This window comes from Apiospora phragmitis (assembly GCF_038363925.1).
Source record: "Apiospora phragmitis strain CBS 135458 chromosome Unknown utg000007l:2111988.0-4706623.0:1.0-2598199.0, whole genome shotgun sequence".
Taxonomy (NCBI): domain Eukaryota; kingdom Fungi; phylum Ascomycota; class Sordariomycetes; order Amphisphaeriales; family Apiosporaceae; genus Apiospora; species Apiospora phragmitis.
Window position 1 is genome coordinate 1,661,421 of NW_027117406.1, and position 22,805 is coordinate 1,684,225.

The following is a 22,805-nucleotide window of genomic DNA, read 5'->3' on the forward strand; positions in this document are numbered from 1 at the left end:
AAACGCTGTTGTACCAAATAAAATAACCGAGTAAGCAAGGATACCGATAACATAACCCATCGCCTGTGAACTGTTCCTTGCGGGTCTATCGTAGGACACCCATCACCCATTCAGTGGCGATCTTACGGTGCAGTACATGTAGCGAGGGAGCACAAACAGAGATACGGCCCCCACCTGCACCCAGCCGTGCTGACCCAAATAATACCACCCTTACGCGGTTCCGAGGTTGGTGTAATCACTAATGCACCCCAAGCAAACGTCGTACGATGTGAGCTGCGCCAAGTACATAATCCATTCTTGTCCCAAACTACTTACACCCCCGTGCGGCGTTAAGAAGGGGCCTTGGCCGAAGCCTAAGTGCATCCGTATAACAAAACCCCTTGCGTTGGTCACCGAACACATTAATTGCTCCGAAAAGAAGGTGGATCTTCCTTGCCCGGCTCAACTTCTTCCAGTAATCTTGAAACATCTAACCTGCCATCCATCCACCTGCTCAATTGTGATAAACAAAGAGCAGAAATCATGGTGCGCAACAAGACACTAGTCTACAAGCGCTACGCGCCCCTCGAGCCCGTACCCGGCGAGCACCTCGTGGTCGAGGACCTCCCGTTCGACCCCGACTCCACGCCCCCCGCCGGCGGCGTCACGGTCAAGAACCTCTTCCTGTCGCTCGACCCGTACCAGCGCGGCCAGATGCGCCGCGCCGGCGACCCCGGCACCTACTCCCAGCCGTGGGTGGAGGGGTACCCGGCCGTCGTCACCGCCCTCTCCACCGTGCTGAAGACGGACAGCCCGGCCTTTAGCGCGGGCGACCTGATCATCGGCTTCGCCAACGCGGGCGAGTACGCTTCCGTGCCCGCGGAATTTCTGGCGGCGAGCCGGGTGGTGCCACCGTCGCCGCCGGGCGTCACGCTGGCGCCCGAGAGCCTACTAGGCATCCTGGGCATCCCAGGGATGGCAGCCTACGTCAGCTTCTTCGAGTACGTGAAGGAGCCGCGCGCTGGCAAGACGATGCTGGTCTCGGCGGCGTCGGGGGCCGTCGGCCAGCTCGTCGGCCAGCTCAGCAAGATGCACGGCATGAAGGTGATCGGCAGCACGGGCGGCCCCGAGAAGGTCGCATTCGTGACCCGGGAGCTCGGTTTCGATGGCGCGTGGGATTATAAAACAGAACCCGTGGCCGCGGCCCTGGCGCGGTTGGCGCCCGAGGGGTTGGATGTGTATTACGAGAATGTAGGGGGCGAGCAGCTCGAGACGGCGTTGGAGCATATGAAAGATTTTGGGACCATAAGTAAGGTCTTTTTTTTTTTTTTTTTCCATATATCACTACTCACTGACAACAGGCTGTCGTACACGCGCATACATACCTAGGTTGTCCATTGGCTGACCAACCGGATCTATAGTTGCAAGCGGCATGATATCACAGTACAACATCCCGGACCAGGACAAGTACGGTGTCAAAAATCTCATGAACATTGTGCTGAAGCGTCTCTCGGTCCACGGGTTCATATGTTCGGACCCGCAAAACCTGGAGAAATATGGCCCCACGTTTGGTCGGGATGTTCTGACTTGGCTTGCTGAAGGCAAGATCAAGACCAAAGAAGAGATAGTTCAGGGTCTGGATTCTGCCCCGGCGGCGTTCAACAGAATGATAAGGGGGGACAAGTTTGGGAAAATGGTGTTGAAGGTAGACTGAGAGTCAAACCAGTTTTCTTTCGTCCGTAAAGCAATGCAATGTGGAGAGGCTCAATTTTACCACTACTGGTTTTGGTCGCATCAACTAAGCTGCAAAGGAATGATTTGTTTCAATCATTTTTGCGAATGGGAGTAGCTAAGTATGTATTCTTATTTTTGAAAGTACAAGAATGAACGGCCGATGTTCTCCAATTTAATACCAGTCGGGGGAACCGAGCTGCACTCACACGCTCGAGCGCCAATGGAAACTATCCATCTCCACCCTCGCAAATGCAGAATGATCCTCATCACTGGCGGCTCGGGAGTGCCCCGTCTTGGAGTTCTTGCTGCCAAGCGCGCGGTGGCTTATCTGGGTAAGCTGACCGAGCATGCTCGCATACAGGGGCCGAAGGACCGGAAGGCAGGAGGCGATCACGTAGCACCCGGATTCGATCAAGGACCAAGTGGCGATATCGGCCGAGTCCCAGGTTCCGTCTGTCAACACCGTCAGTCGAAACGTGACGGTGAGCTTGATGACCGATGCGACGATGCCACTGTAAGAATTTTGAATGTCAGCACTTCAAATCGGGGACGTGAAGAATGAACACGTCAGGAAAAAGAAAGTGGTGTCAAACTCACAGACCACCCAATAGAAACACCCCCGTCAGAGCAAACTTCTGCTTGTAATCGATATGTAGCCTCCACACGACTGGCAAGGGAAGAATGATCATGACGACGTCCGTGACGACGTTGGGCACACTCCCCCTGCCCAGAACCGAGGCGCATCGATACAGTTGGTGATGAACAAGTCGGGGTCCCAGCGCGCGGAAAAGGGGCTACAGGACGCCAGCGAAGTGATGATGCCCGCCAGCGCGGTGAGGCTCACAATCAGAATCAGGATATACGTCGGCACTCGATACGCCTTGGTGGTGAAGATGCGCAGGAACGAGGCCAGTATAGACAGCTTGGGAAAGGCGACGGCGGCGCACCCTATGCACTCGATGGCGATGCCACACTTGGCCCAGTTGATCACGGCCTGGGGGTCTGTGAAATACAGCGGGGCAAGGTGCTTTCCCACGCCGGCGATATTGACCTCGACTAAGCATCACGCAAGACTCCTGTTAGCATTGTTGATGTGTAATACTGTTTGGGTGTTCAAATAATACTGCTATCACGTACCGATGGCCAAAACACACATGCCCAATGAGGTCAACAGGGCCGGCGGGGTGAGATAATCGTCGAGTCCCCACTGCGTCTTGTATACGATGCGAGTCCCGAAGCGGAGTGCGACGACGACGATTTGCAAAATGATGAAGGTGATCGCGATGGCTACAACGCGAGGACCGATGGTTTCCTCGGCATAGCCGGGCGGGAAGGCGGGTGTGACGTTCTGGGCCATGATTCAGTTGCCAAACGAAGCACGATTAGGTGATGGGCATCAACCAGAAGCCTCACGGGATGGATCAGACAATGCTTTCTTGGCACTTCAACGAGAGAAATCGATGCTGAGTGGTGACGCCCGCAGAAAATGGATGGTGGGTGTAAGTCATCGGCATAAAAGCTCGGGGGGAAGATGTGCAAGGCCGAAACTTCTAATTGTAGAAATATGATAGCAACACCCAGGTGGCTGCTTAGACGTATCATGAGCCAGAGCGGCAGGAGATAACAGCTGAATTTAATTCACGCATTCCATAGGTCAACCGAAACCAGTCCTGGACGCTGCATGCTGATGGTGCATACTGCTTTGTGGGACGTCTGACACGCATATAATTCATATCAGCTTCCATGCAGGACTCCCAAAAGGAATATGACGGACCGTTGAAGCGGGTGTGGAGGAAGCGAGTCTCGGCGTTGTGATAGGGCTGTGCAACCACACCAACCGCCATGCTGACGCCCCAATCTAGCAGTTGACGGGAATCACACCCGTTTCGCTCCGCCTTCCACTTTCTCCCCGCTCCCTGACCCCTCCGCAGTCACACCCTTACTACATACTCACTCGTCTAGAAATTTACGATTCTTGATCAGCAACACCCGATCTCAGGTCTCTCCCGATCGTACGATGTCTTATATAACACATGAGCGCGGCGGCAATCTGTCCATATTTGAGTCGTTGGGGTCCGTATCACGTCAGCTTACAGTGCAGCAATCCTATCGACTTGCATATTCGGGGCTGTAATACCAAATGGGGGTTTTCCTGTATCTACGTTATCTAACAAGCAATGGCGGAACGGCTTGTGTGTCGATAAATCATACTGCTATTATGGTGTGTTCAAACGCTGTAGACTGCGCACCTCCGTTGCTTCGGCCGCCGTCTCTGTAGGGGTAGCTACACGTAGATGCGCAATGCATGGAAGAGACTTAAGGCGCCTTTCGGGGCTTTCGCGCCACCATATCCTGTCATTACCTACGCATTTCGGGTAGGTACCCTTTCGGGGCCCAGGGAAGGGGGGTGTGTATTTCAAGAGTCTAATGTTTTGAGACTCTGGGTGTATTCAGATACTGATACACACAAACTAATACCGCTCCCTATTTGGGCTTCAGAAAGGGCCGCATGCTCTTCCAGGACTTGACAATACACAACTTCCTGCGAGACCAGGTGGGCCCCCGCGATCTCCAATATAGACCACGGGCCCACGCGGCTGTTCGGATCGAAGATGGACCTGGCCTAATGGCTGGGTGCGGAACGGGGCGAAGGTGGCCTTTTGAGAAGATTCTCAACTAACCAACTAAGCGCTAACAGATGCAATAGCAGCGAAGCACATTACAATCCATGGCTTTTGGTGCTAGATCTGGGGTTTTGTCCGGAGGAGTCTTGGCAAATGCACCACTCGTGTACAGCCAAGAGAAGAAGTTGTCCCGGAAGTGGGTCATGCCCATGCATCTATGACAGGACTTGTAGGCAACAACTTCACCAATACGCCTAGGCTAGTGTCGACAAGCGTATGGCAGTTATGCGCCGGCGATGATGCGTTACAGCTGAAATGAATCCATCTGCCGACGAAGCTTTGCACCAAGTCTAGTCGTTCAGGTGAAGTTTGGCATCTTCCTACCGACGGTTGGTGGTTGGTCGGAAACACAGTCATCACAATCCATGTTAGTTCTTGGTCTAAGAGACCGGAAGCGCTTACATACATATGTAGCGTCATTTAGTGCTTACGCGCTTCGAGGCCGCGGCAGGGTGTTGTTTCTTACCCGCCGGCTTGATCCTATGTACGGGCCTTCCAGCAGGCGTATCACCATCTATATCATCATCCAACCAAAGCACGCCATCAGAGGGTCGTACGGCATGAGGCAAACTGCATAGTACCAGGCTCAACTACCACACACCCAACTACCCGTTGGTTGTTGCGGCTTGACTTTCAGAGCAGCCATATGAGCATACAAGTATACAAATGATGAGAGAAATGCTCTTAACCATAACTTCAGCATCCGCCAGTTTCTTTAAATCATAGTTGCAAAGAGAATAAGCGGTTCACTAGCTTCTTGGACTACAAAAAGATCAACGGCGCTGGAGCGTTACTATCTGGTTGTTGACATCTACCAAAGCAAACCCGGTGAGAATGGATGCACAAAAGAGCCCGGAGTTGATAGCCATCATTGGCATGGGTATGTAAGATTATCGACGTGGATGAGTCTGACTATTAACCTTCCCTTCAGGATGCCGAATGCCTGGAGACATCCGAAGCCCGTCTGACCTGTGGGAAGCCTTGATGTCGGAGAAGATCGCCAACACGTCAAGGGTCCCCTCCTCCCGCTTCAACATTGACGCGTACCTCCACCCCAACAACGATCGGCCCGGCAGTTTGAATGTGCCGGGCGGCTACTTTCTCGACGAGGACCCGGCCGCCTTCGACCCGGGCCTCTTCAACATCTCCCCCGTCGAAGCCATGTGGATGGACCCGCAGCAGCGAAAGTTGCTGGAGGTGACGTACGAGGCCTTGGAGGGCAGCGGCACTACCCTCGAGAGTATCTCGGGTACCAGGACGGGCTGCTTTGTCGGGTCCTTCACGACCGACTACCAGCAGATGATTGGCAAGGAACCGGACTTTCGCCATGCCTATGTGGCAACAGGGATTGACACGGGTATCCTCGGGAGCCGACTCAGCCATGTGTTCAATCTGACTGGGCCAAGGTAACCTAAGCTGTATCCCCGAGCGGTCCGAGTTGTAATTTCGGGTGACAGCTGACAGAATTATTATTCAGTCTCATGTTGAATACGGCGTGTTCATCATCCATGACGGCCCTGGATATTGCTTGCAAGTCCATATCCATGGGCCAGTGTGACGGTGCGATCGTGGGTGGTACGAACCTCATGCTCACGATTGACCAGCAGATGAACACAGCCGGGATAGGGGTGCTTTCGCCCACCAACCAGACCCACACGTTTGACGAGTCGGCCGATGGCTATGGAAGGGCAGAGGGCGTAGGCGCTCTCTATCTCAAACCTCTATCTGCTGCTTTGAAAAACGGGGATCCCATTCGGGCGGTGATCCGATCCACGGCGAACGGAAGGTTTGTAGTTTTTCTTGCTTCTTCTCCTTTTGCTTCAGAACCATGATGTTTTCAGTACATGTATAAGTCCAGATACTGACTCTTCACTACAAAACAGCAATGGAAGAAGCCTCGAGGCTCTGACGCACCCAAGTATCAAGGGGCAGGCGGACGTCATTGTTGCAGCCCACCGGGACGCTGGCCTTGGTCTGCACGAGACGGATTATATCGAATGCCATGGCACCGGTACCCAAATCGGCGACCCGATCGAGGTCAAGGCTATTCACCAAGCCGTAGGATCGGCTGCAGCAAGAACGAGTCCCATCCTCATAGGAAGTGTACGTATATAACCCACTTCTACACAAAAAGGGGTTGTCGACAGTCTGCTGATCAAGCCACAGGTAAAACCGAACATTGGCCATAGCGAGGCGGCGAGTAGCATGGGCACTATTATCAAGGCTATAATGGCCCTGGATAATGGCATAATTCCTCCTACGGCAGGGGTAACCAAACTGAACACCAAGAGTGAGCCCAAGCTAACCACATTTCCATGACAACGCATACCTAAAAGATGGTTATTTTAGTTCCATGGCACGATCTGAATGTCAAGGTCGTGACGCAGCCCACACCACTACCCGCCTCAGCTCACCCTCACCGCATCGGCGTCAGTGCTTTCGGCTACGGGGGCACAAACGCCCACGTAATACTAGAGGAATCCGTGTTCGATTCGCCCGGACGTCGCCGCCACAGAAGCTTCCGAGCACTCCAAGGAGTGCCGAAAACGTTTCATACGGATGCCGACCACGACGAAGCCGGTCGGCCGCACTTGCTACTCTTCTCGGCGCATGATGAGGCTACTCTACGGAACAACCTCCAAGATGTCTCGGACGTGGTCAAGGAGGCAAATCTGGTGGATCTCGCGTACACTTTGGGACTTCGACGTACAAAGCTTCAGAAAAGGGCCTTCGTCGTTGCTCACAAAGACCGAGCCCAATCCGAGATTAAAGAGGCCACTACCAGGATCTCGGCCCCGAAGAGCGCCCCAGTGTTCGGTCTCGTGTTTACAGGTAGCCTCCACTTCATCCTGACTTAACTAGCAGTCCATTACAAAAACTAATCAAAGTGACTCAACAGGTCAGGGAGCGCAATGGCCTGGAATGGGAGCAAGGTTGCTGGCGGTCTTCCCCTCCTTATCCCAGAAGATCCAGCAGCTCGATCGACACTTGAAGTCGCTTGCGGCGCCTCCGGACTGGGAATTAGAAGCGGTCTTGCGTTGTCCCACGGATGCAGAGCTCTATGATCAAGCAGAGTACGCGCAGCCATTGTGCACAGCAGTCCAAATCATTCTAGTCGATCTGTTGATTCGATGGGCATTGAAGCCAGTGGCTCATGTTGGACACTCTTCAGGTCCGTTCCCCGTAAAAACCCACCCACATCTGATTGTAGGAGCAAAACGTTGACTCAACCTCTCCAGGCGAGATCGGCGCCGCCTACGCAGCTGGCCTCATCTCAGCCGAGGACGCCATCACGGTGGCCTATTATCGCGGCAAAGCAGCCGCGCTGATCAAAGAAGACGGCGCCATGATGGCCGTTAATGTTAGCGTAGTTGAAGCCAAGCTATACCTTCCTGAACAGTCGATGGTGGACAAGGTCGTCGTCGCGTGCCACAACTCGCCCCACAGCTGTACCCTCAGCGGGGACCGTGAGGCAATTGAGCGCCTCAAGGCGCATTTAGACACCAAGGGCGTTTTCGCGCGCGTACTCAAAACAGGTGGGAAGGCCTACCATTCCCACCATATGGAGGAGGCCGCGGTCATATACAACGAGTTTATGAAAGCCGAAGAATCCCATGCCGGTTCCTGGGGAGCCCCGGTGACCCGGATGTTCTCCACGTCACAACTTGGCCAGGTCCAGGACCACGTTGAAAGTATTACTCATGCTTACTGGGTTAAAAACCTCCGCAACCCGGTATTGTTCGACGAAGCAATGAAGCTCATGCTGCAAGAGATACCTGAAATCAACACTCTCATAGAAGTAGGCCCTCATTCTGCCCTGTCCGGCCCGCTCAAGCAGATATGTCGCACGGCCAGCCGGGAGGACGTAGCCTACTTCCCGACCCTCGAGCGCAAGCAGGATGATGTCGACCAGCTACTCGGCCTAGCAGGCAACCTCTGGGCCAGCGACGCGGCTCTCAATTTACATTCCATCACCAGCATGGAGCGAGCCATGGGCCAAGGCGTCATCGAGGAAGTCTCTGGCGCCCTTCTCGTGGACCTACCGACGTACCATTGGACCTATACCAAGTCGTACTGGTCCGAACCGCGGGTCAGCAAGGAGCAGAGAGAAAACAAGGAGCCACGGCACGACATCCTCGGCCGTCGAGTCCCCGGAGTCTCTCCTCTCGAGCCGGTGTGGCGCAATATTCTGCGCCAGCGCGACCTGCCGTGGCTGGGCCAGCACCGGATCGGCGGAGAGGTCATGCTGCCCGCGGCCGGCTACCTCGCGTTGGCAATCGAGGCAATCACGCAGATCACAGATGCGCAGGCGAGCGCCATTCCAATTCAGAGCTACACGCTACGTGACGTGACCATACTGTCTGCGACCGTCGTGCCGGACGACGATGTGGGGACGGAAACCATGTTCCATCTCCAGAGGATCGAGGTTGGCAGCCAGGCCTCTATGGGCAGTGCCGTCGGCCAGTGGTACCAATTTACAACATCTTGCTGCTCGTATGGAGCTTGGAAAGAGACGGCGCGGGGCAAGATCTGTATCAACGTGAGGGGCCATGGCAAAGACCATAAGCCATACGATCTCCCTCCGACCCCCGTGAGGCAAGAACCCAACGCTTGGTTGGAAAAGCTTCGGAATGTGGGCTTCGACTTGGGGCCGACGTTTTGCAACAGCCAGGCCCTGTACAGCGATGAGAAGGCATATATCGCCCGCGCGGATATGACCATCGGCAAGGACTGCGGCCTCATGATGTCCGAGTCTCGCTACGTGCTACACCCAGGTGTGCTCGATTCTTGCCTACAGCCTACCCAGGTGGCGATACATCGTGGCCATCTCGACAGTTTGGACTGTGGCACTATACCCACCAGTTTCAAAGAGGTGACCGTATTTCCCCCCACGCCCGAGCAGATGGAAGGCGGCTGCGTCTTGGAAACTTGGACGCCTGGTGTTGGCAACCGATCTTATGCTTCCGACATCCAGCTACTCAGGGATGACGGGGCATTGCTCGTCCAGATCGCGGGGTACCAACACGTGCGGTACCCATCGGCGATTCCCAAAGAACCCCAGGGCCACCTACAACGAGACCTCTATCTCAGGACGGACTGGAAGATTGATGTAGACTACCTTGGCTGGGCAGCCCAGAATGAGGCCACCCTAGGAAAGAAACCGGTGGCAAAACTGGTGGATCAGTTTCTTCACAAGGATGTTACTACGCGAACGCTATGTCTGGATTCATCACTAGCTGTTCAGGTTCTCGCTCTGCGCTCGGACTTGCCCCTGACGGTGGCAGCCCCTTTCCAGAACACCACAAACCCAGTCACAAGGGCAAGCTACGAGGGAACGACTTTGGATTCTGTTGATCTGGGCCACGAGTACTCAAAGGCCCAGGACTACAAGGACGCGTTCGACTTGATTGTTGGGTACTCTATGACTAACATTGAGCCGACAGTGCTCGAAAGTCTGCGCGTGATGACTAGCCTCAAAGGCCGGGTGGTACTTTCCATTGACTCCTCTGCTAAACACGACGAGCTGCAGGCTGCTTTGATAAGTACTAGATTTTCGGGAATCGACACGATACTTCCATCCGGCCATGTAATCACGACGGCTACGGAGCCTACGGCTCTCACAAGCGGCATCACCAACGGCGCGGAGCAACGGATGCTGCTCCTGTACCGGGACAACCCGACTCCACTGCTCTCCCAATTATCCGAGCGACTAGTAAGTGGTGGATGGGACACCCGCTCACAGTCTATCGGAGCTCCCCTCTCTCTTCGGCCAAACGAACAGGTGATCCTACTCCCCGATGCCGAGGGTCCCTTTTTGGTCAGCCTTAGCCAGTGCGAGCTGCAGTCGCTTATAGAAATCAGCGAGACGGCCAAAAGCGTTATATGGGTGACCTGTGGCGGCCTTTTGATTGGCGATAAGCCAGAGTACGGCATGGCCGAGGGCGCCGCCCGGACCATCCGCAAAGAGAAGGGCACGCTCGATCTTGTGACCGTCGATTTTGATGCGGAAGGCACCACCGAGGCCCGGGTGATTGACCTCGTCTCGGATATTGCGCATCGCCAACAGATCCACGGCTGGAACGGAGAGACCGAGTACTACGTCAAGGGCGGCGTGGTGCATGTCAGCCGCCTGGTATCCTGCCGCGAGCTCCACCAGCAGTTCGTGCCCGATTCCGGCGAGACCGCCGTCCTGAAGCAGAGCGAGCACCCTTCCGTGTCTGCTCGCCGTAGTGCGCAGGGTTCTCTGGAATTTTATCGGGATGATAAAGAGGGCGGTGACGTAGCTGAGCCCCTGAAGCCTGGAGAGGTCGAGATACACGTTGAGGCCATCGGGCTCAATGCCATGGATCTGCCCGACGACATGGATTTCCTCAACCACCAAGTTGCCGGTACGGTCACCCGGGTCGGGGACAGCGTACGACCGGGTATCGAGCCCGGATGCAGAGTAATAGGTTTCGCATCGGGTAAGCTAGGTACTTTCCAGCGCACATCTCAAGACCTCGTGCAGGCTACCGAGCTGTCAGGGGCCGCCCTGGCGCAAGCAACCACTCTACCCTCCGCCTTCACGACGGCCATGTTCGGCCTCGATGAGCTTGCCCATATCCAGCCCGGCGACAACGTGGTCATCGTGGACAGCATGGGCGACGTCGGGCTGGCGGCCCTCGAGATCTGCCGCATCCACGGCGCCAACGCCATCGTCGTCACGTCTTCTCAGACGGCCCAAGATTCGCTGCTCAGTACTGGCGTGGTACCGCAAAGGAACATAATCGAGGGCCGTCGCACCAATGTGTCGGCACGTATCGACGAAGCCACCGCCGGTCAGGGAGCCGACGTGGTGTTCTGTGCGGCACCGCAAGAAGACACGACCGTTTTCCACGATTGCGCCCAGAGTCTTGCAGAGTTCGCCAGAGTCGTGGTGCTTTCGGGCATTCGCGGCTCCGCGAAGTCGAACTTACCGTCCATCCCCCGACAAAGCGTAAGCTTACTTCAGTTCCGGCTGACCGATCTGTTGGAGAGGAAACCACAGTCTGTGTCCAGGTGAGCCGTCTTTTCCTAGAACCATAAACCTGAATCGAGATTCACAAACTAACTCAAGTATCCTCTTCCCGACGATTAGAATACTCAAGCAATGTGTTGCCCTATACCAGGCGGGGTCCATATCGCTCCTGGGGGCTGCAACTACTCACGGTCCTACCGAACTTGACCAATCACTTCTACATGCTGCCCGCACTGATATGGGGTCTGGCAGAAACATCTTAGTCTACGATGACAGCGCCTCATTCTGTGTAAGTTATTTGCGCTCAACTATGAAGCTGGATCTCTGCGAACCTCGACTGACATGTATCATGATACTAGCTCAAACCCGGCTCGCGGCCCCTTTCCTTCAATCCGGACGCCACCTACCTCCTGGTAGGCTGTCTAGGGGGCATCGGCCGACAGGTCGCGTTGTGGATGGCGGAGAGAGGAGCCAAGCACATCGCCTTCGTATCCAGGACCGGGACGACGAAGCCGGTGGCACGCGAAACGGTGGAAGCTCTACAGGGGCGAGGCGTGGATGTTTCCGTGCTCCGCGCCAACGTCACCGTCCTAGCCGAGCTCAAAGACGCCGTCGCCCAGATCGATCCGGCGTTCCCCGTACGGGGGGTCCTGAGCGCCGCCTCGGTGCTCATGGATAGCGTCTTTTCTAACATGACCTTTGACCAGTGGGTCCCCGTCACCGAGTCGAAAGTAAAGGGCGCTGCCAACCTCCACGAACTGTTCAAGAACGAGGGCGAGCTGGACTTCTTCGTCATGACTAGCTCCGTCACCTCCATACTTGGGTCAGCAGGTCAATGCAACTATGGCGCTGGTAAGCACACCCTCACAACAATACCCCAACAATGATTGGGAAATCACGTAGGTCAAGCAAGCTAACACTTAATCTTCCTACTCTAGGAAACTCGTTCTTGGACTCTTTGGCACGACATCGCCGTCTTCGCGGCCTCCCTGCCGTGTCTCTGATCTTACCCGCCATCTTTGGCGTTGGCTACATCCAGGAGCATTCTCTCGAGCAAGCCATCCTGTCCAAGGGCATGTACGGCATCTACGAGAAGGAGATGCTAGAAGCCTTCGAAGTGAGCATGACGCCGCAGGATCTCCTCCCGCCGGACCTAGACCACTTCGTCGTAGGCCTCCAACCCCGCCGGTTCGGAAACCAGATCCGGACGTCGGGAGCGCACATACCCCTGAGAGAGGACCCCCGTCTGAACTGGCTGAAGTCGGCCATCGAGGAGCAGACGGAAAGCGAAGACCATCCGGGCGGCGGCAACACAGGCGTCGCTGCGCACGAGAGTATCACGCGTACGGTCCAGCAAGCGCCCGACGAGGAACGGGCCATCGACGCCGTGGCCGTCTTCATGGCACGCCGGCTGGCCCGGGTCCTCATGCTAGAGGAGGATCAGGTGCAGATGACGCAGAGCTCCATCGCGAGCCACGGGCTGGATAGCATGATCGGGACGGAGTTCCGCAACTGGATCTTCCGGGAGTTCAAGGTCGATGTACCGTTTCAGCAGCTGCTTGCCGGTAGTCTCACGGTTCGCGACCTTGCCAAGCTTTTGTGCGAGAAACTCTTGAATAGGCAAGACTGATCTTCGGAACGAGAGACTTTGTACAATCACACTACACATCAAGGAGAGAAAGCGCTGTTCTGTGCCCCGAAAATAGTCAGCGCGGGGTCCCATTTTCTGATGACATAACGGCGAAGGAATTTGGTGGATGGCGGTTACTTTTGTGTACCGAGTACATGACCCCTCCCTTTACCCCTGTTAGTTTCTATAACAGTCCACCTTGAAATTGCGTTTCAAGTCGCATAAGAAGCTTCACTACAATCTTTACTAAACTTCCCCTATCGCCTCGAAGCGGAGCCCGCCAGACGGGAGGTGGGGGGCAAGAGTGGAGCTGGGCATCATCGACTTTTTGGCCCCACTCCCGCCCGATACTCCGGTCATGTGTGTAAGGCAAGGAGGCGGCGGCGCTAGTCGAGAAGACGTTCGACGGCGGCGTCGTCGACGTGCTCGTCAACAATGCCGGCTACCTCGAGCCCTGGGCCAAGATCGCCGAGTCGGACACGGCCCAGTGGCTGCACACCATCGACATCAACATCAACGGGCTGTACCGCACCTCGCGCTCCTTCCTGCCGCTCGTGCTGCGTTCGGCCACGCGGACGGTCCTCAACATCAGCAGCATCGGCGCCCACATGGTGACGCCGGGCGCGTCCGCGTACCAGACGACCAAGTTCGCCGTGTGCCGGCTGTCCGAGTTCATGGCGAACGACCACCGGGAGGAGGGCCTGGTGGCCATCGCGGTGCGCACCGAGCTCGGGCTCGGCATGCCCGAGTACATGCACGAGGTCCTGGTGGACACGCCCAAGTTGGCGGCGGATACGCTGGTCTGGCTGCGGAGCGCGCGGCGGGAGTGACTTTCGGGGCGCTATGTGTCGGTGAATTGGGATATGGCCGAGCTGGAGGGTAAGAGGGAGGATGTTTCGAAGAGGGATGTGTTAAAGTTCCGGTTGACGGTGTAGAGAAGTGGCTTCGTACAACGAGGTATACACTGGACATCTGTGCCACCGAGGATGCGGTCTTCGGTGAGGTTTTCGGGCCCCAGATGTTTGAAGAAAATGGCATCCCCCTATCGAGAGTAGACACTAAGTATAGTAGGGTACAACTGGAAGTGATGTATTATGAAACTTCCTAAGCAACACCTGTATCGCGGTGATAGTAGCGTTTCGTGATATTTCTAGGGTGATGGTGGAAAATGTAGCGGTAGAATGGTACGGCATCTTTCATCTGCACCGACCCTCGAAGAGACCGGTTACTTATACTACGATAGAGGTGTTCATGTTGCTCGAATGAGCTCCTTATTAGCACCTGTATCATCCGCGTATGATACTCTTACTGATCCAGCTGGCTTGTCGTGGGACAAACAGTCTGCCTTGCCTCCATCTCCTAAGCCCTTGCCTGGTCCAAGTCGCGCCATCAAATGGATGTCTCGATTACACGCAATACATTCCTTTGGTCTATGGTACTAGTAAGAAATACTCAATAGATAAGTGTTCAACTGATGTTGTACCGGATGTCAGCATAATCCGTGGCTATGCAAGAATGGTAGTGCTAGGATGACTACTTCTGTCAATGAGATTATTGGAAACGGAGTGCGATTGCAGAGTTTATTAGTCCAATATGGGCGGCAAAGAGGTGCTATATTCTGACCAAAGCATATCACAAACATGTTAGTCATGTAAAGCAGGACGTGTGGTTTGGTTGAATTGTGATAGCACTTGGATACTGGCAGTTTGTATCCTTTAATGTGAAAGTCACGGTGTTTCCACAAACGCATTACTCAAGTGTTAAAATAAAAGCAAAAGCTCATGTGTCTAGAAAGTGAAAAGAATGTATAGCCCTAGTACTCCTGTAATAGTAACGATTCAATAATATAGGCTTGCATTCAATGTCGTCCACACTGAACTTTTTTCGTCACCTTGCAGAAGCCGCAATCTATGAAGCGAGCACTTCAACATCATCCGCGAAGTCATAACATGTTGTGATTCATCAAACATTATTGAGTTTCATGATCAGCTTTGAGCATACCAGTATCAATATATGGTCATTATAGAGCATTACAATATTCATTCATATTGAGGCTTCTCAGTGTTATATAGAATACTGGTCAAACCAAATAAAACTGTCACTTACGAGTTGTGTTGTTTGTGACTGTCCCCATATATACCATAGAAGATTGCGTTCAGATTAGCATTGATTGCTGCTTTGCTTTGATGTTATATAACGTTATCAGTAGTGACATGCTGGTCAGCTCTCACAAAAAAGCATCAGAAATGAAAGGAAACCATGCTGACTGAAATCAATAAACATTCATGCCTTAGAAGTGATATATTTAACCATTGAGAGATAGAGAGCATGCGGAGTCGAGAAAGACTAAGCCAGAAGAATGACATAAGCGGCTTCTGAAAATGTCGCGTTGTGCTTCTTCACCATCACGACCATCATGAGTGTTGCCAGGTGTGAAGAGAGAAAGAACAAATAGCCACATACATATGATTTATTATTACTCATATTGTATAAGGCTCGAGAAATTAGCGGCCACATGTCGAGACAAGTTGGGACTCACGATGTCCGATCAACGAGCAATAAGCGAAACAGGCCTGTGGTTAGTGGGCGATACGTTTAGATGAAGCGTGCGACCTTCGGAGATTATTGTGTCGAGATTTGCTGATAGACACTTTGTTCACCTGAGGAGAGTTGTCATTGCTTCTCTTCCATCTTGTGGTCTTTAGAGCTGGTGCATGCTGCTATGTCATGATTGTTAGTTCAGCATTGCGCTTCATTTGCTACCTGCCCCTCCAAACCTCTTTGCCAGCAAATGAGGCTTGCCATTGCCAGACATATGAGAAATGCCATGTTTGTTCACATGATGAGCACTGAGAGGGAGAGTGGCCAGCTATGATGAATAAGTGATGAGCATGAACATATCAGCATCTCAAGTGAGGATTCACATATTATTGGTTGTTCATCAGCATCAGTTGATTAAATGTGTCTGCTCTTCAGGTTTATCATTTTTCAGTTTCAGATTCAGCTTCATTTTCATATTTTCCATCATTTTGAAATCTTTGTTATAAGTTCTTTTCATCTTCTTCACCATGTCATTTCTTCCTTCATCTCTTCAATCAGCTTCTTTATTCATCTAGATGTGATGGGCATGATCACATCAGATGTCCATCATCATCATAGAGCCTTCAACGATAAACGATCGATACATCTGCCATGGCGCTGTGACCGGAAGGTTTGCCATGCCAGCTCATCATCTTCTCCATCCAGTGGAATCACCATCGATATTGCGGATGCACCTTTGCAGCCATCATCGCTCAATCAGCGCGACCAGCCAGCCCGCCAGGCGCATTTCATTCAGTTGTGGGGCTTTATAGTCGTTTTCAGCCTCACGCCTTTCGGTCACCGCGAAGCATCCCATGACGATCAAAGCAGCGCGCTTGCACATATTTGCCATCAAGAAAGGTGTGCGAAGCACTTCAGGATATATATCAGATGGCGAAATGATAAGCTGTTGTCGTCATTTATGATATAATTGCTTATTCATGTCTTTACCAGCGAGTCATCATGCCTCTTCATAAATTCATGCCAATGATACGATTCATGTGTGGTATTGATATCAGCACAAATCTTTTTGTCAGGGCTGAACAGTATCACTATTAATTGGTGACATATGGTACGTTTCTAGTGGCGACACCTTATCAGTGTCCATGTGAATGTTCATTTGTGGTGGTTCAGCAAATCGAACGAGCTGTGAACAGCTCATACCAGATTGCTGTAGAGGCAACGATGCTTGAAGTAGGCTTGTTTAACAACCAATATGGAGATATGTCAGAAGGAGCAGAGATTGATGATGGAACCATCAGATGTTGCTGCTTAACGTTGCGATTCATGCCATAGACATATCAAATGATGTCACATGAAAATCTATTCAAAAGAGATAAATAAGGATCATATTGAGTTTTATAGCATATCAAGAGTAGAATGGTGTGGCCATTCATATCACGTGCTTTATGTGATGAAATAGGAGTGGAGAACATTCAAAATATTAGCCTTTTTGCCTTCTTTATCATAACATGATGGTTGTTCACTCTGCATCCTTTGATCACTTAAACGATAACATTACATGAATAATATTTCATCATATTATAATATATGCAATATGTTGTCATGCATATCACATTGATATACGACACCAGATGTTATATCATTAAAATCAGTTTGCTTTATTAATATACATAAACAAATCATGTAAAATCGCTTACCTGCTGCTTTATTGGTAGGAAGACCTGCAAAGCAGGAAGGCGAGTGTGTCAATCCAAGAACATTGGAGAGTCCCTTACAGACGTTACTTCGATCCACCTTTGGCTCATGTTGCAGTCAGACTCAGAGAGCGAGCCCTCAACCGACGTTGCTGGAAGATGCCTTATACGACCCAACAAGCGAAGACCGAGTCGAGATGTATTCAGAATCTAACTGCGTGCTTGATCAGATTGATATAGCGATTGACACCATTGGGAGAAAATCGATCCTGCTTTTCATGCTGTTGAATATAGTCTATCACATAATAAAGAAGGTTCATCATGGCCGATCTTAATGTCATGTTGCAGTGAATTACCTAAATGAGATGTTCAGTGGAAGAGGATCATATCATTGATATTTGATGCTGTTGTTCAGCATAGAAGCATCTAATCATCAGAAACTCACTCTTTCACTTCTTTAAGCTGCTTATTCATTTGAGATGATTCTCCTTTGATCCTTCCTTCCTAGATCATGCTTTGCAAACTTTATTTATATATAACATCATATCCCTTCTTCATCATTCATGATCATGCTGAAAGCAAAGCAATATGAGATGAAAGACAGTATTCATCAGACATGTCTTCCTTCATACACGATAGGAGATCATGACATCATCCTTCATATTTGCTGTGAGAGCTGCTGCAGACCTGGCTCACCTTTTTGCTGCTTCATGGCAGCTAGTCTGATTTATCCAATATAAGATGGTGGTATGAAAGAAAACGATAAGACTTCATATTCGTTCAGCATCACCGAAGATATAATGCTCTTTCATTGCTGACTTGACTTCATACCGCGGAAAATGGCATCGTTTCATCACGCTTACTCTCTTCATATTGTGATGACATGATGTATCCTTGTCACCAAATAATATGCCGCCATTGATTGTGTTGAGTATCTTCAATTCAACCCCACTTTAGACATACCGCTCTTCTTCCCAGGCCCGCTGTCACGCTGCCGTGATCGTTATCACCTGTCACGCTATCCCCCTTTGCGCGACGTTTGCCCGGCAAATTCAGCCCATGCCATCGCTTTCCGCCTGCGTCATGCGATAGCTCATGCCATGCGACCGCTTACGCTGACGCGCGAGAAGTTCTCTCGCCACGACGACCATGCGATCTGGCGATGCTGGCTGTGGCTGGTCCGCGCGCCACTCGAATCATTGCGATGCGTTGGGCGCTGAGACGCGGCTTACCTCGTGCCTGTCCGTCAACCGGATGCGCATAAAAACCATGCGCATTTGCGCAGACGCGCTGTCGATTTCAGTGTTGCTCAGCGGCCAAAGCAGAGAAGCGATTGCGCAGAACGGAACTGCGACATTTGTCAGGCGAATTTGAAACGAAGAAGAACGACCTCTCTTCTTTGTTCAGGCCTTCATCAGACCGAAAGCTTGCCGCCACTTTATCGATCTGCAGCCAGATACCAGCAAAATCATCCAAGCGGACGTGTTCGTAGAAATCATCGCGCCATATGATGCATTGAAGATGCTTTAGCCATACCGGCGTCGCTTGCAGCAAAAGATTGATCACTCATCAGCTGTTATCCACGCAGAAAGAGGAGAGCCGGTTCGTCAGCATATTATGATCATGTTCAAAAAGACGATCATATTCATGAAAATGAAGAAATGCGAATGCCGAGAAGAGCATCGAAGTGGTTTCCTTCATATGATGATGATGTTATGATGATTGTTCATCTTGATGGTCGATTATCAGGAATCTGCCCATCTGGCACGATCAACAAGTCGATCATCATCACGAGATGCGCATTCAGACGACCGCCGAGAACCGCTCGCAAGCAAGCTGGCGAGATCACTGCATGCAGGGCACTGCCGACGCATGGTGAGCGCCCGTTGCAGATCATCAAGCGTCGCTTTCCTGGCGCTGCTGTTTGTGATGCCATGCTGTTTATCATGCACGAGAAGAAGATCAATTGAGATTACCGTGGCGCGCGCGTGAAATCGCACAGCTGCGCGCGGAGTATTCATCGGCCAGACGCATCAGTTGAGTACGATAGCAGGGGCAAGGCGTAAAGATGATGATGCATACGCGAGAAATATTGAGAGCAGAAGCATTACACAAAGAGAGGATGTACTACAGCAGGACTGCGTTGACGACCATGCAAACATTGCTCAGACGATGTTAGAAAGATGTGTTGGGAAGGGTCATTAGCGGCTGCTATGCAGAAGGAGTGGTATTTGAACATATGGCAGCATCGAATGAATGTTATCATGGTATTCAGCACTTAAGGATGCCCCTTCAAGCCTTTTGAGTGAGTGTTTATAAGTGACCAGTGTTCATCATTCATGTCAGTTTATGAAATAATTGATTGCTTTTTCAAAATGGCTGACCATGATACATACATTTGGCAGCTTCATTCATGTTCAATGCTATGTTAGGCGATCATCATAAGCAGCGAGAACAGTTAAGCCACTTGGACTGGTAGTGCGGCATGTACTTCTTGATCTCCAATTCGAAGTCCTATGTTGTTTCGTACCACACACGAACCGATCAGTTCTCTGTTTCGGTGTTGCTTACCGGGAGGGAGAGAGTGGGAGGAGGGCGCTTCCAGCAGGATGGAATCTAAAACTTACCAAGGGCTCTCCCTTGTAGCTGATCTCCGTTCCGTTGTCGAGGGTGTAGAAGAAGGTAGCGGGGGCGATCTTCATCATGCCAGTGGTATTTCTGTCTCCGGGAGTGGCGCCGCGAGCCTGTACCATCTTTGGCAGAGCATGCCCGTTTACCGGTGTAGGAGTAAAGCCTTCCTCCATGGTGGCCATGGCCATTGCGGCCAGTCCCAGCACGAAGGAGAGGAAGGTTAGAGGTCCCATATTGGAATCAATGGGAGAGTGCTCATAAAATTACTAACGCTGCTTTCCCAGGGTGAAACGGATCGGAGGCAGCAGTCAAGTTGATTGCAGGAGCGAGAGAGGTTAAGAGAAGGAGAAGGAGTTTGGAATGTCAATCGAGCCAGAAAGCGGCAAGTCTTTATGCAGAATATCGGCAAGTGCTATTCACTGTATTCACTCTCGGCTGTGCTATTTTATGAAGGTGAATACAGCATTAGATATCTACCTACCTGTTCATGGACATGAATCTAAGTACGAGTCTTGGTACCCAAGACGTACAAATGAGGCACATGTATACCTCCTACTTGTACAAGCAATGCAGTCTGTCACTAACATTGTCACATTCAATGATTGGGTTCCTGTGTTGACAGAACTGGTAATGCGCTAACTTGGGTTGATACAGACCATATAGATAGAATTGGCCCAAGAATCAAACCGTACCATAGGGTTGACTCTAACTCAGATACCCCAGATACCTCGAGCCAGGAGTTGGAAGTTTTAGAATGTCGTCCCAGGTGTCGCATCGGTGTCTCTTGTAGATCACACTCTACATCGCCAAAGTTATGGGTCCCCCGTCAATGCCAGCCTTCCACGCGGGGGAAGAAGAGACGACGCAGCGCTGACCATGCAGATCAGAATTCCACCCAGCCGCTAGACTACCCACTTCACTAAATCAACTCAACGCCGTTGTGTATGTGCAGATCCCTCCCCCGGAATTTTACACTTGGGCAGCAACCAGGCTCATGTAGATGCCCCAGAGCAGCCCGATGAAGTTCAAGAAGACGATGCGCTTCTCGACCGGGATGCAGGCGAAGCTAATGATGTGGCAAACGGCCAGATCCTGTACCCCGCGACGATCAGCGGGATGGTCTCGTTGCGGATGTTGTAGCCGATCTGGCCCAGGCCCTGGCCCTTGAGGAAGCCCATCAGGATGAAGAAGGCGACCGTGTTCATGAGCGCGCCCAGCGTGATGCAGTCGATGAACCACTTGGCTATGGTGTTCTGGACGTTGAGCTTGGGCTTGTTGAACTTGCCCGCCTCGCCCGCGGCGCCGACGCCGCTCTGGCCGACGCCCACCACCGAGGTGTTGGCCTCCGTCATCTTCTCCATCTCGTGCTGGTTCTTCTCGACGTCATTGGGCGCGGCGCGGCGCTCGTAGGCCGGGAAGCTGCGCTCGAGGAACTGCTGCCAGACGTAGTTGGGCGGGCAGGTCAGCAGCGTCAGGATGACGAAGCGCAGGAACTGCAGGTGGTCGAAGGCGAAGGGCTTCTGCGCGTTGTAGGCCTCGAGGAACTGGGCCAGGATGTTGGACGTGCTCGAGAGCGCGGCCGCGGCCAGCGTCGCTTTCACCATGGCGGAAGGCATCTTTGTCGTAGGGGGGTTGTGGTGATTGTTGATGTTGATCTTATATTTTGGCCTGTGCTTTCTCTCGCTCTGGTTGATCGTCTTCAATCGGCCGGTAGGTGGTGGGAGATGCGAGGGGGGCGCGAAGGGCAATCTAGCATCGAAGATTGGAAGAAATGGATGGGAAAGAACGAAAGGTCGATCGCTAATGGCGTTCCTCGTCGATGAATACTTAGATAGGAAAGGAGTAGGGCGAACAGGAGGCGAGGCGGGCAATTGGCCAGATCATGAGTTGCACCGCCGGGCAGTGGGCAAGCGTCTCAGGCGATCAACATGAACCAGTTGACACCAAGGTTTCGGAATAATGTCAGTTTAGTGGAGTTCTGTAGGGATCGTCGGGCTTGGATCTCTCAATCTGGAGGAAACAGCAGTGCAGTCAATTAAAGAAACTCCATCGGCAATATCCAACGAGAGTTCGCGAACGGCAACGGCGGTTTTGCAATGTCCATTGCCGCGTCACCCAGTGGTCGCCGACAAGATTATTTGAGGGTCCTGGCGGCTCGCAGTGATGTCAGAACCAACATGGATCTTGCCCTGATCGCGACGGCAGTTGGATCTTGGCTACAAATGGGGTGGGCCCCTCCATGTTCAGCATTTGGTGGGCACCGCAACGCGTGCTTGTAGGAGCTTTTATTAGTGCTTGTAGTGCACCGGCCAGCCGTTTCATCATCCTTCCGCTGGCTAAAAGTGGCCTACACAATTTAAGTGGCCGCGACAGCCGCAACTACTTCAACAGCATTGAAGATTATCTACATAACGACACAAGAATGCGTCGCCTTACAAGGCTGGAGTTACGTTTCATCAGGCTATTATCAAGCAGGACCGAATAAGTGGGGTTGTTTCCCTTCCTCTTACCCCAATGGCAATCTCTCGGTTCTAACCCTTCGCTTCCTGTATGTATGCTGAAGTCCCCTCGGTCCAATTGAAGAGGCCTCGAATATGACTTCTATACTGGTGCACGGGAAGAGAAGTGGCAGGGATTATTCAAGCGTGTTCATGATTATGCTGAGACTGTGTCGCTCGCAGCGCTCATCAGAATTAACGGCGCCAACCGGGATTATGCATGGCTAGGGGCATTGAAGAGGTAAACAGCGCACTGTCGATGGAGCCCATACGATAGGGTAATTGGCGACGTCGCCGCGAAAGATATCTTTTATCGGAATAGGGCGTGTTAAATCTTCGCACTCGCGCCATTTCAGGTCACCAAGCTCGTCTCGGTGCCAATGTAAGTACACATCATGATCGAAATAGGGGTTG

The 22,805-nt window shown here is 52.2% G+C and overlaps 5 protein-coding genes across 5 annotated transcripts; 2 read left to right on the top strand and 3 right to left on the bottom strand.

Moving 5' to 3' along the window:
• Positions 1–522: 522 nt before the first annotated feature.
• On the top strand, positions 523–1,693 carry PG994_008132 (NAD(P)-binding protein; the record flags this gene model as incomplete). Its single annotated transcript, XM_066859541.1, has 2 exons — positions 523–1,288; positions 1,401–1,693. 2 exons carry the CDS (start codon positions 523–525, stop codon positions 1,691–1,693), a joined length of 1,059 nt encoding a protein of 352 aa, XP_066715028.1.
• A 613-nt stretch (positions 1,694–2,306) lies between these two features.
• On the bottom strand, positions 2,307–3,070 carry PG994_008133 (uncharacterized protein; the record flags this gene model as incomplete). The annotated part of the gene is made up of 3 exons (XM_066859542.1): positions 2,307–2,507; positions 2,558–2,769; positions 2,851–3,070. 3 exons carry the CDS (start codon positions 3,068–3,070, stop codon positions 2,307–2,309), a joined length of 633 nt encoding a protein of 210 aa, XP_066715029.1.
• Positions 3,071–5,231: 2,161 nt separating this feature from the next.
• PG994_008134 (polyketide synthase) lies at positions 5,232–13,854 on the top strand (the record flags this gene model as incomplete). Its single annotated transcript, XM_066859543.1, has 12 exons — positions 5,232–5,277; positions 5,329–5,803; positions 5,875–6,183; positions 6,281–6,500; positions 6,564–6,665; positions 6,734–7,229; positions 7,297–7,569; positions 7,637–11,435; positions 11,515–11,683; positions 11,754–12,246; positions 12,333–12,970; positions 13,399–13,854. 12 exons carry the CDS (start codon positions 5,232–5,234, stop codon positions 13,852–13,854), a joined length of 7,476 nt encoding a protein of 2,491 aa, XP_066715030.1.
• A 5,847-nt stretch (positions 13,855–19,701) lies between these two features.
• PG994_008135 (uncharacterized protein) lies at positions 19,702–20,126 on the bottom strand (the record flags this gene model as incomplete). Its single annotated transcript, XM_066859544.1, has 2 exons — positions 19,702–19,776; positions 19,890–20,126. The coding sequence occupies 2 exons, from the start codon at positions 20,124–20,126 to the stop codon at positions 19,702–19,704; spliced, it is 312 nt and encodes a 103-aa protein (XP_066715031.1).
• Positions 20,127–20,862: 736 nt separating this feature from the next.
• Positions 20,863–21,509, bottom strand: PG994_008136 (uncharacterized protein; the record flags this gene model as incomplete). Its single annotated transcript, XM_066859545.1, has 2 exons — positions 20,863–20,959; positions 20,992–21,509. The coding sequence occupies 2 exons, from the start codon at positions 21,507–21,509 to the stop codon at positions 20,863–20,865; spliced, it is 615 nt and encodes a 204-aa protein (XP_066715032.1).
• Positions 21,510–22,805: the final 1,296 nt, after the last annotated feature.